Here is a 13,798-nt window from a genome sequence, read left to right on the forward strand (position 1 = left end):
GAAGACATTTGATTTTTGCAGTGGTATGTCTTCACTTGTATGCCAAAAGAGCCTTTAGCACCCTTGTGGATTTCCTGTGTGACATTTACTGCTGTTACGCTCAGCAACCATTTTGTCACCTTTTATATTTTACAATGAAGCATGCATAGTTCCTCAAAAATAAGTGACAAAAATACCGATTTTTGACTTAGTAGGCAAAAGATGACTGAAATGTAGCTTTTTTAAAATACATTTTGTGCTGACAGTACACAAAATTCCCCGCTTTGTGACAGGAATAAACTTAATATTTTGATTTAGTCAAACTTATTATAATGTGCTGCTATTGCTACATATTGGAGCTGCACCAGTGGAAAGTCCAATCCTGCTGTCAAAGTGAAATCAAAGTGTACAGACACTTTGAGTACCATGCAGGGGTATCTGTCTGGTTAGAGAGGGGCACAGCAACCCATACAACACTCAAATAACATTGCACCTTCCTGTTGTGGTTTAAATGTGATGAACTGTTTTTGAACACCTGCTACACATTCATCTTTAATATACAAACCCACAGAACACAAGGAAAATAAAGACCAAAATATCCCTTTTCAGGCCTTTACAGTATATCAGGATGTCTGAGTTTTAGTATATAATATTAACAAACACATATGGAAACAACACCCTCCTTCATGCCCACCTGTGATGGCTCCAGGTAGCAAGCACAAATGTAGACCAAGGTAAAGGCCATGCACTGATTCTGAGCTTGTGGTTGCAAAGAACAAAAGGACAGACACACAAACAAAGAGCTCACCTCTATTACACATGATGTCGTGGTAACACATTGACCATGTGGTTTGTATTTTGCTGTGTTACTATAGCAGGGCAAAAGATGACCCCATAGTAACTATGTCTCATATTAGCACTCTAGCTCCACCTGCTGGATATACTTGCAGCATGAACTGATCTTTTATCTATTTTTTTAGGGATAGGGTTAACCCGTAGCTTACATTTTTGTTTGTCAAATAATATATGGAGGTTTAAGGAGTTGTGATGTGCCAGTAATTTGACACGCATAATATCTAAAGTCTAAGCAGCCACTGCAAAGAGAAGTGAGACTGATAACAGAAAGGTTTTGAACCTGTGCTTCTATACACCATATACTTAAAATGTAACATTACCACCAGACAAGGTTTTACTTCCTATAGAAACTTAGGAAGGCTTAGTTCTGAATCAAGATTCTGGTCAACTTTTACAGAGAAGCAATAGAAAGCATCCTGACTGGAAACATCACAAACTTGCATGATTCGTGCACAGCCCAGGACAGGAAGGCTCTACAGCGGGTGATTAAAACTGACTAGAACATCACTGGTAACCATCTACAGAGCATCAGAGACATCGGTGAAGTGAGATGTCTGCACAGAGCCCGAAGGATACTAAAAGATGACACCCACCCAAAAAATCTAAAAAGAAAACTAATTGCCCTCTGTCCAAAATGCAGAAAAAACGTTCCTACATGGGCTGCAACACAGATGAAAATAACTAACACAAGTCAACCTAAACTTCTTAATCTTCAAGAAGCCCCTGAGAATCCAGTTGGTGCCCTCATTCAGTCTGCTCTGCTGAAAGAGGAAGACAGAGAGTTGTCTTTACTCTCTCATGATGCAGCACAGTGATACAGCAACTGTTGTGTTATCTCAGACCAGCAGGAGTGCAAGCTGGCATGGTCTGTCCTGTGTGGGCAAAAATGAAACTGTCAAGTTCAGACTCATGTTTATGTTCGTGTCATGGTGTGTCTGAGTACTGTCATGGTATGTGGGAAACTGTTGGTGTGTAGAGTGAAGCGTGTCTCTATACGGGAGGCCAAGCACCTGTCGAGGCCTTTGTTTGTTTATACATCATTGTGACCAGGGTTGGGTAGTAACAGAATACATGTATTTAGTAAGTTTAATAATGTAATCAAATTACCAAAATGTTTCGAAAAAATAAGTCACTGTTGAGGATTAGTTGATTGATGATTTTTGATTACATCTTTGAAAAATGGCTTGTTTTTTAACAGCATCCTGCCAAATGAAAACAGCAACTATTGCACTTTTTACTCAATTAATTTAATAACTTTCGATACTAGTCACTTTTCAAATGAGTGCATATTTTAATTAACTTATTTTATCATCAGGTAAAAAAAACAAACAAAAAAACACTGATTCTAATAATCAGAAAAATGCTGAACACTGGATCTAGTAATCGGCCGAGACGATAATCGATGTATCTTTTATATGCATACATATATATGTATAATTTACTTCTACTTTTGATACTACATCTAAAATCAGATACTTTTAGACTTTTACTCAAGTCCTATTTGTATGATGAGTGACTTCCACTTTTACCAAAGTAATATTTAACCATGATATCTTTACTTTTATACTGAAATATGACTGTAATTTTATTATTATTATTTTAGTTTAGTTTTGGGGGGGTTGTGCACACCTCCATAGTGAAGAAATGTAACTAAATAAATTTACTCTAGTACTATACTAAAGTACAAATTCAAGGTATTTGTACTCAATTGAAGTGTTTCCATTTTATACAACTTTATACTCCACTACTTCTCAGAGGGAAATATTGTACTTTCTACCCCACTACATTTGTCTGACAGCTTTAGCTAGTTACTTTTTAGATTCAAGTTTTTTTATCCTTGCTCTCATGTGAAAACCATATATTTCCAAATGTTGTGATTTTTAATGTGATTTGTTTTGTTTTTTTTTACGAACAAAGATTAAGTGTTCTTTCATGGGTTGAGAAAACACGCTTTTAAGATAAACATGATGATCTTACAGGATGTAATGCACTGTAGATTAAACTACCCAGCAATATATTGTGTGGTTCAAAATTAGCTTGAACGTAAACATCAACAACAGCAAAATGCAACATAGACATTAAAGCAGCAGTAATATTAAAAAGCGCACTATGTAGTTTTGGGGGAAGAATTTTTAATCAGAAGAGAAATATCATTATTGACTGATTTTTTTTAATGCCAAAACAAACTAAATAAACAAACTCTCTTTGTTTTCATGACTGAATAAAAACAAACTGACCTTAAAGAACAACAACAGTTTCATATTGTTTTACTTTGTTTAAATGTGGCGGACCCTGCCACCTTTCCAGCTTCAAACAGAGTGCCCCTTTAACACTTTGACTCACGTCCACATGATGAACTAATCATATTTCTGTCACAGCCTCCAGATCCACTAGAGGGTGGTGTTGTATAAACCCAGATCAGTTTTCCTGTCTGTCGCTGAAACACGGAAAAGGACTCAGCCCTTCAGTGCTGCTCCGAAACGAACTTGTGACCACACAGTTTGTGTGTTTTCCTCCTCTCTCAGCCTGTCTCTGAAACTTTTTTTTCGTCTTTTGTAAGCGTAAGTAAACTGGTGAAGCCTCGACATATCACACACAGCCAGGGAAGCGCGTATTTTTTCTCAGTTTGTCGTTTTGCCAAAAACGAAAGTAAACAGGGCCCGTGTGGAGCCATGGCTGACGGTATGGATGAAGACATGCCGGAGGAGCGTGAGCCCCTCCAGAAGGACCTCACCTGCCCCGTGTGTCAGGGCATCTTCAGGGACCCCGTACTGCTGCCCTGCACCCACAGCTTCTGTCGGGAGTGTCATGAGAAGAGTATGCAGTACAATAAGAGGTGTGCCTTGTGCAGGGAGGTTTTTGAGGAAGCGCAGGTCATCGCCAACCGTGCGCTCAAAGACGCCTCTGAGACCTACCTGAAAACTGCAAGCACGAGGCCGAAACCAGAAGGTGCCGGTGAGGACTGCTGTAACCTGCACCTGAAGCCTCTGGAGCTGTACTGTGAGAAGGACGAGGAGCCTGTGTGTGTGGACTGTGTCACTCTGCACAACACACACAGGCTGCTTTCCCTGAGAGATGGAGCGCCGGTGTGTAAGGTAAGCTGATCTCACCTGTTGTCCACCTGGTGTTGTGCCAAAGCATTTATTTCCTTAAAAAATAATATTTCCTTGATGGCACTTGGCTTCAGGTAAACACCAGGGAAGAATCAACAACTTTATTTCAACTGCTGTTGGCTAATTGGGATTATTGTAGATGCACACAAACTATATTTTTTATTTGTAAGAAACTAAGATCCACATTACAGCACCAAAATAAGAGAGTCATAGTCATAAAATCATCAGGTTTGAAAATAAAACTAAAAATAAGTGTACTAGAACTGTGAGATTTTCATGGTGTCACAGTATTATAAAATTATTATTACCAGTTACAATCAGTATCGAGTGCAGTTACATTACTGAAATATTACTCAGTTACAAGTAAAGCCACTGGTATTAAAATAATAGTTGAGTAAAAGTATAAAGTCTTCTCAAACTCTAACAAACACTTAATTATAATTTCACAAAATAATATGTTCTGATATTATTATTGATTTACTACACAGATCCAATGGGTTTATTATAACTCTGTAGTTGATATCAGTTATTTCAAGGCCATTTACAGCAGGTATTTTTGGACTTTGACCCGTAGCAGCAAAAGTACAGGAGTCTAATAACATTAGTGAAGACTCGGACCATCTTTATTATCAACTCATCTATATACAAGAATACATTTGTAAAGAAATGGTTTCTCCCAGAGGCCTTTGTTGCCACAGAAGACACTACAACACATAAGGTCCTCAACTGAACGTGAGCATAACGGAGTAGTGCAAGAGACAGAGACTGTAGATACACTAGAACAGGACAGGACAGTAAGACAAACACAATGTAACTGCGCAGCGCTTTAACAACCTCATTGTGGCCCTTTGATCATTTTTTTAGGTTAGTAGCTCATTCATTAGTTGTATCTGTTGCTAAGCACAAGATACTCACATTTCATTAAAAGGTTTTCACCCAGGCTGTTTAAGCAGAGGACATTCATGAGAATCACAATAACAACCTACTTCTAACATTAAAGAGCTGCATTCTTTTCTTGTCCTTTTTGTTACTATAATGTGTCATAAGCAACGTGGAGAACGAAAACACATTTAAATTCAGAGCTTTACAGATCAGTCACTGGGAATGTTGAAGTGCGGACCCTTCAAATCTGGCCCTTCTTAAAAAAATAATTGCATAAGCCTGCTGTGAGGTATGGCTCAGTCTAATGACTGTGTCCTTTCCAGTACCCAGTGTGAATACAGGTTTATAGAATATAGATAATAATATAATACTGGCGTAATACTGTTCTGAAACATCATGTGACGTTTGCTTTTGGTGAGCTCATTTCCTGTTTTTTCACCCTGCAGAGGGAACTGGGCTTCAAAGTCCAGATTTTTGAGAAGAAAGTGGAGTCGTACAAGAAAACGACACATAAACTAAACAACGCAGTGGAATACATCAAGGTAAAGTTACTGTCACATCTCACATTGTTCAGTGAGAAAAAGGAAACTCTCCATGCTGAGCAAAAAGACCGCATACGCTGCACAGATTTTATTTAATACATATCTTTAACGTGAGAAAAATGTCTTTCTCTTGCTTAATGCAGTATCAAGCCGGACAGGCGGAGAAGCAGATCAAGGCAGAGTTTGAGAGGCTGCACACGGCGCTCGTGACAGAAGAAGCTCTGCGTCTAAAAGCCCTGGCGGCTGAGGAGGAGGAGAAGATTGCTGCCATACAGGAGCTGATCGCCAACACAAACAAGGACGTTGTCAATCTGAAGGAGCTCATCGACACGCTGAAGAAAGAGATGGGTAACGAGGACCTACCCCTCCTGAAGGTAAGAGAGGGCAGCTCGTCCCCGACTTATCAATACTGTTCAAAGTTGCACTGAACTAATCTCAATTTACTCTCTTTTGTGTTTTAGAATTTCCAGAATTTAAAAAGAAAGTAAGTAAAACTCACAGTACAAGAAGCAATCACAGATATTGTGTACTGAATATGCACTTCAACGTAGGCCAGAAAGTACATTTCACCATATATTTTCCATGATTGTTGTATTTTTCAAACACACTTTGCACTGCACAGTTGCACATTTTGGCCATTTAGCTCTCATGAAGATCTGTGTTATCCAGGTTTCTGCTGTTTTGTTGATTTACAGATGTTTCTTGTAAGGGGTGTCAGGATTTTAATTCTAAATTCAAAATCCATCAAGACGATAATCAGAGCATCAGAGTTAAATTATCAAAATCAAAAGCAGGTTCGGTGATTCTCCCAGTGTTTTTTTCTCTCTCTACCTCGCCTACCATCTGGCGCATGTCCAGACAAAACAACATTTTGATGTTGCAAAAAGGGTTTTTGGAAATATTATTATTAAAGTTATATGTATTATTTAAATTTGACCACATGGCCTTAGTGTGATAGCCATTACAGTTTTTTCCCCGCCAAAAGATAAAGTGGTTATCTCACACTTGATATCTTTTTAATGAAGAATCTGAAAATGTAAACCTTTCTGTTGATCTTCACAAATCAAGACTCAATAGTCTAACAATGGCATCGCCGTCGGTGCTGAAAAAAAAGTTTAAATTGTGGATTTGGAGAATTGTGACACCCCTCTCTCTTGTTACTTTAAATGCTGCCATCTTTGCTCTAGAGCCCAGTGGACTCGTGAGGACCCACGGCTTTCTGATGACTCTCTTTTAAATATGGGAAAGCATGTCGGTGCTTTGAGCTACAAGATCTGGAAGAACATGCAGGCCCACGTCAAATATAGTGAGTAAATTACACTCTAGGAGTGGATGGGAGTGTTGATTTGGTTTGGGGAACTGATTTGAATATTTGCACAAAATACCAGCCTTCTTAAGCCTATAAACATTGTGTGTGACTTGAAAATCTTTGTCAGTATATTCAACAAATGGTATGACACAGTTGCGTCTTGTCTTTTCGTGCGTGCAGATCCTGTGGTGTTGAATCCGAACTCAGCCTCTCCTTGGCTGAGCTTGAATGCTGACCTGACCAGTGTGAAGGAAAGCGCCGAGCGGCTGACCGCCCCCGACAACCCGGAGCGCTTTGATCCCTGCGTGTTTGTCCTGGGTGTTGAAGGTTACACCGCTGGGAAACACCGATGGGATGTCATTGTTGGTGACAACCCCAGGTGGATTGTGGGAGTGTGCAAAGAGTCAGTGACCCGTAAAAAGAAGTTCACGCTCTCTACAAGCCGCGGTGTTTGGTCGATAGGACTGAGCAAAGGGGTGTACACCGCCTCTACACCTGAACGTACAGAGCTGCAGGTGCAGCAGCGTCCTGAAAAGATCCGCATCAAGCTAAATATGGATAAGGGAGAGGTGTCGTTTTGGGATGGGGGAACGGCAAAGCACCTGGTTACTTTAACACACAAGTTTGATGAGAAGATGTTTCCTATTTTTGGCCCTGGGCTCCATAATACGCCAATGATTCTGGCTCCAGGAAAAATAGCTGTACACACCTCATGATGGGCGAGTTTACTGCAGAGGGATTGCTGTTGATTGAAAATATATATATATATATATTTTTTCAACTAACACACTTTTTTACATGCAAGATAAACTCAACTTTACCAGTCAAACTGGGATGAAAATGAATTTAAGTAAATCTAAGAAAGGATTAAAATCCAATCACGGTAATAATAAAAAAATCTAATCAGAATATAGATAAACATGTCAAATGTGACATAAATGTCCTAAAATTAAATTACTAACAACTAAACGCTTCTCAAAAATTACGTTTCAGTAAAATAAAAAATGTAAATTATGAGGCTGGCTTAAAGCGTATACAGTACGGCAGGTATGAAACTTGCAGATCGATGCTTGAAAACAACTTTGAAACATGCAGGCAGGCAGTGACTTTCTGGCTGTCAGCAGATGATAATGAACACCACATTTTTTTTTAGATGTGCCTTAGCTGGAGGAAGCAGGACTGACCAGTCCAAAATGACACCAAAATAAGTGGCTGCATGGCTGATGCTGGCAGACAAAACTGATAAAGATTGAAGAGATAAATTAAGGCGCTCTATTTATTTAGCATTGTGCTGGAGGGAATTAGAAAATGAGTGTGAATATAATTTAAGTTGCTTTTGGGCTACTGGGGATAATGTTAGTAGATACGTGTTATCTTCCAATCTATCAGAAATCAAAAGAATGGATTAACGCTTGGAATATGTGCTTTAGATACAAATTGTTTTACTACTTTTATAGGATTTTTTGTTGATTCTCAAATACTGTGGTCGAAAATGTTAACTGTGCTGGTTTGTCAGATTTGAGATTATTTTATTTGCTTGCTGTCCGTCACTCACTACAAAAAAGTGTGGCCAGGAAGTGGTCACCCTCAGCTGAACACAGCAAGACAATATTTTGCAGTAGGATATACTAAGGGTGGAACAGGGTCACTCTCAATGATACAATTCACGATAAATTTCCAACGATGACAGTATCAGGATACAGTGATTCTGCAATAATCGTCACGTCGCAAGACAATCGTGTAACGATACAGCACGATATTTTCCTAACTGAAAAATACAATGTGTGGTGTCAGATCCACAGAATTTGACATGAACTGAGATGACAATGTATAAAAACGTTTAGAGAGTCTTAGCTTAGTGGCTCTTTATCACACACACTGACTCTAACTTGACAATGTCCACGTGTGCCGTCATTCTAGTGTAAATGTTGTAATAACAATAAAGTATATGGCACCAGTGTATCGATACATTTGTCCCACCCCTGGTATAAACTACTACTACTGCTCTGAATCTGTGTATGCACAAATCTGAATGTGTTCACTAAATATGAACAGTTGCTCATTAAATTGTGAAAATCAAAATTGTTTTTGTTTCATTAAGCCTCCTGTTGCCTCCATGGGTCAATGTGACCCTGCCCTGTGTTGATGTATTTCTTTTGTAAAAGTGAAAGTTACCTTTATGAGTAGTCTTAAAGTATCTGACATTAAATGTACTTGAGTATCACAAGTTATTCTCTGGCAATAAATGTACTCAAGTACAAGTAAAAGTAAATAAGAGGCTAAATACACTACTCACTACACTATATTTCTGCCGCACATATTGATGGCTCAGGATCGTCGTACCCTGGGCTCCGATGGATCCAGGGCCGTACCTGCCATTGAGGACACTGAGGTCATGTCCTCTGTATTTTTTCTGGGCCTGATATCTTAATCCTAATATCTGTCGTATCATTAAAGTAAACAATTATATATATAATAAAAAATGGCAAATTTTTGAGTAATCAAACTTTAGTTAATAGTTATTTCAGTGTTAACAAGCAATGAAATGCTCTATAAACTATTAGTGTTGGGGGCATGACCTCAGTATTTCTAAAATCCTTGCTATGGCCCTGGATGGATCACTGCTCTCCTCTGTTTTACTATCTCCTTATATCTGTACTCCTGTAAAGTTTCGATGCCTGTTCTTCCTTTTTGATGTCTACTTTCTTTTTTTCAATGCTAATTATCTTGTGTGGCCTGTCCTCCTCCTCCAGGTCACCACGGTGGCATGGAGGTCGTGGGACTCCTGTCCTCCTGGATCCACACACTTTATATTATATACTTATTTGCAACAGATATTCTGTCAAAGCAAGTTGTAAACTGTGATTTTGTTTTTCTCTTCTGTACGTGCGACATCTGCTTCATGTCTGTCCGCCCTGGTTGAGGGATCCCTCCTCTGTGGCTCTTCCTGAAGTTTCTTCATCTTCTCCCCCCCCCTGTTAAGTTTTTATTTTTTCTCAGTATAGCAAGTTTTTCCTCACTCGAATCGAGGGTCTAAGGACAGTACAGACTGTAAAGCCCACAGTGTGATTGTGATTTGGGGCTGTATAAATACAGTTGATTTGATTTTGACCACAGAGACGAGAACTGGTGAGTAGAAATATGCAAATACGCAGACCAGCCAGCCAGCGGCCTCTGGTTAGCTAGCTTAGCAGCCTTCTACGTTAGCTTTGTTATGATAGCCTTTAGCCTTTCATCCTTTAGCTAGTTGGAGACAAGAAAAGCGATTAATAAACACTGTAGCAGTGTATAACGCGAGCTACATGTGTTAAAACCTTGTAGCATTACTGTTGTGAGGTTGTTGCACTGGTAACGTTACTGTACATGAGGCTAACAGTTGTTAGCTCCATCAGAAACTGTGTTTTGCCCACAGACAGCCTTTCAAGTCTCGTAACGTGCATCAAGCATTATGATGTGGCCACCTTTACGTCTGTTTAATGCTGCAGCTTGAATGGCATTGAAGTTTTTTTTTTTTAGTCATGCTTTCTTAAACTGGAATTTTGCAGAGAGATCAGTCAGCAAAACAGAAAGATCAGTGTAAACAGACAGGGGACTGGAAGGGTGACACGAAAATTGTATTTCCATAGAAATAATCCTCTTTATACGACTTGCTTGATAGATTAAGTGCTAGGACCAACCTCCCTGTCACCTTTTGCTCTCCATCACTCAGGCAGTACCAGAGATGGCCTCCCCGCTTCCTGTCTCCTTCATCCTGGTGGTCCTGCTGTACTGCTCTGTTCCTGGAGACTCCAGCAGCCTGGTCTGGGAAACACTGCCGGACACACAAATGACAGTGGTAAGGGCCTAACACACAGGAAATGTTTCGATCTGCACACTTTTTCAATTTTACACTCCAGCTCACACAAACACACATTCATATGTGTTGTTCCTCCACAGAACCAGGACCACAAGTTCCTCCACAGGATGGGCCACTCTCTGGTGTCTGGACCACAGGGCTACCTCTGGATGTATGGAGGGTTTTCTCTGTCAGAGGGCATTCTGGGAAATGTCTACAGGTAGGGCTTTCCTGAGGATTATTAATGTCATGAAACCTTTTTTTGCTTTAATTATCCTGGATGTATATATGTCTGTATTTGCACAATAAATTGTTTTGTCCTTGGTTGTTTTAGATATTCTATTTCCAAGCGCCGTTGGACCCAAATGTCGACGAGCTCTGTGGAAGAGGGCTCGACTCCTCTCCCTCGCTATCACCACGCATCTTCACTGCTGACCAGTCACAACTTCATGTTGGTGGTGGGCGGTGTCACTCAAAATGGTGTTGCCATGGATACCTGGAGTCTCAGTCTCAGCAGTTTAGTCTGGAGAGAACACACGGTAAGGGTTAGATTTATCCTGGAAATACAAAAAGTGTTGTTTTTTTTTTTTTTACTTCTAGCAAATTACATTTACCCTCCAACTCTAACAGAGCTCAGTGCTGCCCCTGGTAGCTGGCCACACTTTAACTGTGCGCCGAGACTCCTCTGTGCTGTTGATTGGTGGTTACTCTCCAGAGAACGGCTTCAACCACCATCTGCTGGAGTTCAGCCCTCACACTGGAAACTGGACCATTGCCCCTCATACTGGCACACCACCTACAGGTTTTTGAGACACTTTGTTTTTTTAATGCATTGTAATATAGTTTTATTTGATCAATAACTTATTGACTGATGCACCTCTTATAAAAGTACAACAATAGTCTGACCCCACAGAGAAATTCAGCATTACATTTTGAAAAAATTGTCAACAGATGCAGCAAATTTTGTTCTTAAACCTGCTTTGTTTTATGCGTTCAATCAGGTTTATATGGTCACTCAGCCGTCTACCATGAGCAGACTGATGCGATCTACGTCTTTGGAGGCTACCGCTTCCACGTGGAGACGGTGGAGCCTTCGGGTGAGCTCTACAGTCTGTTCTACCCCACCCTCACCTGGTCCCTGCTGGTGCCCTCGCGGGGCAATAAGGTAAGAGGCCAACGTCAAGCCAAGCATTTACTGTCCATCAGCCCACTGCATAAAGATAACATATCTATCTTTGATTCGCAGCCCCTGTCCCGTTTCTTTCACGCTGCAGCCATGATCAAAGACACCATGGTCATTGTTGGGGGGAGGACAGAAGCAGAGGACTACAGTAACTCAGTGTCTCTGTACCAGATCAACTGTAACACCTGGATACAACCAGGTGACCATCTTAATGTCTTTCTTCAGATTCAGTTATGTTCAGATTACACAATGCCATAATCTAACCACTTTCCATCTCTTTTCTTCAGTCTCAGCTGTAGGAGATCCAGTAAACCGTTCAGTGTCTCTTGCCATGACGAGCTGGGGCGGCCGTCTCTTCCTGTTTGGAGGCTTCAATGGTGTCACACTGGGCAGACTCCTAACCCTGGCTGTCCCTTCTGACCCTTGTGCCCTGCTGCCCACACCAGAGGCCTGCAACACCACCACAGGCAGCTGCGTGTGGTGTAAGGGAACCTGTGCTTCTTCTGATACTGCTGAGAGGTAACACATTGGCTGAAGGCAACTCTAAATGAATTATCTTTAATTTTAAGCTACGTGCAGCTGCTAAATAAAACACATCCCTCCCTCTTCATCAGAATGGGCTGCTTCAATGGTCAGTCTCCCTGTTCCCCGACCCCTCGTCAGCCAGACCAGTGTCGCAGACTGAAGACCTGCAGCGAATGTCTGGCACAACACCCCAAAATATCCTCCAGTCCATCACAGGTAACATACAAAACTTTTATTCTAATACAAAGAAAGACAGCCACTCTCAGACAACTAAAATGTTTGTTGACTGAATTCCCCAGCCTGCTCTGCAGTGTAAGTGGTGCACGAACTGTCCAGAGGGCGCCTGTATCAGCAGCTCTGTTAGCTGTACGTCTGAACATGACTGTCGGATAAACCAGAGAGAGATCTTCCTGTCCAGCAACTGCACAGAGCCCAGCTGTGAGGCTTCTGACTGCCCCAAGTGCACTGCTTCCGGAAAATGCATTTGGACTCGCCAGTTCAAGCGCACAGGTACGGGCAAGAGTGTTACAGAGCCTTGGAGAAATTCACAATTTCCTCAAAGGTCTTTTTATTTATTTTCGGTCTACAGCTGCAGATGTTTATATGTTATTTCTCATGAAGTGTTCCTTGTCTGTGTTGTGCTTTCTCCAGGTGAGAGGAGGCGCATCCTGAGTGTGAACCCCACCTATGACTGGACCTGTTTCAGCTACGCCCTCCTCAACGTCTCACCCATGCAGGTGGAGTCTTCTCCCCCTATGCCATGCCCTCCACCCTGCCACAGTCTCCATAACTGCAGCCTTTGCCTGGGCTCCAGAGGCTCCGATGGAGGTTGGCAGCACTGTGTGTGGAGCATGGCTCTGCAGCAGGTAAGACTGTCCTGTTTGAGTTAATTTGTGAGAGCTATTTGTTAAAATCATGTTTATTATACAGCTAACTTCTCTTCCTCTCCTCTAGTGCATGAGCCCGTCTTTCATGCCTCTGCGATGTGAGGCGGGTAAGTGTGGTCGCCTGCTCTCTGGGCGGGACTCCGTGAGCAACAGTAAGAAGCCTTTAAGTTGTTAAAAGCCATTTATGCTGTATGTTTTGGCAGTGCCCACAAGCACCATAACTTTGGATGCACATAATGCCAGGCCTATCGGATATTATCTGCATAATATAACCAGCTTAAATCACACTGAGGGAGTTGGGAATGTTGAGGGCTGGTAATCTGTACCAAGGTTGGAGCAATTTGTGTTTGTTTGTTCAATATGTTTGCTGTTGATAAACATGTCACGTGATAACAGACTTTCTCGCTGTCAGCAGACGACAATAAAGACCAAATTTTTTTAGATGTGTCTTAGCTGGAGGAAGTGGAATTAGTGACTACTGGGCTTTTGTTTTGATTCTGTATATGCACTAATCTGAATGTGTTCTCTCAATATGAACAGTTGCTTAATAAAGTATGTGAAAATCAAAATTGTTTTGTTTCATTAATAAGAAAGCTAGCTAATTATGAATGAAGAAAATGCTGCACCTCTGGCACAGATTTGATTCAAGATTTCATGGGAATTAATTGGGAAAAAGATGCCTTGACAG

The 13,798-nt window shown here is 41.0% G+C and overlaps 2 protein-coding genes across 2 annotated transcripts; both read left to right on the forward strand.

Annotated features, from left to right (window-relative positions):
• Positions 1-3,275: 3,275 nt before the first annotated feature.
• On the forward strand, positions 3,276-8,762 carry trim35-28 (tripartite motif containing 35-28). Its single transcript, XM_073486018.1, has 6 exons — positions 3,276-3,929; positions 5,276-5,371; positions 5,515-5,745; positions 5,833-5,855; positions 6,559-6,677; positions 6,861-8,762. The coding sequence occupies exons 1-6, from the start codon at positions 3,507-3,509 to the stop codon at positions 7,394-7,396; spliced, it is 1,428 nt and encodes a 475-aa protein (XP_073342119.1). The 5' UTR covers positions 3,276-3,506; the 3' UTR covers positions 7,397-8,762.
• A 748-nt stretch (positions 8,763-9,510) lies between these two features.
• On the forward strand, positions 9,511-13,663 carry LOC141011569 (multiple epidermal growth factor-like domains protein 8). Its single transcript, XM_073484746.1, has 12 exons — positions 9,511-9,809; positions 10,390-10,515; positions 10,617-10,735; positions 10,850-11,054; positions 11,146-11,317; positions 11,517-11,680; positions 11,762-11,897; positions 11,986-12,217; positions 12,313-12,439; positions 12,523-12,733; positions 12,875-13,089; positions 13,178-13,663. Exons 2-12 carry the CDS (start codon positions 10,402-10,404, stop codon positions 13,283-13,285), a joined length of 1,803 nt encoding a protein of 600 aa, XP_073340847.1. The 5' UTR covers positions 9,511-9,809; positions 10,390-10,401; the 3' UTR covers positions 13,286-13,663.
• The last annotated feature ends 135 nt before the right edge of the window (positions 13,664-13,798 follow it).

The sequence above is a fragment of the Pagrus major genome, chromosome 17 (assembly GCF_040436345.1).
Source record: "Pagrus major chromosome 17, Pma_NU_1.0".
Classification (NCBI taxonomy): Eukaryota; Metazoa; Chordata; class Actinopteri; order Spariformes; family Sparidae; genus Pagrus; species Pagrus major.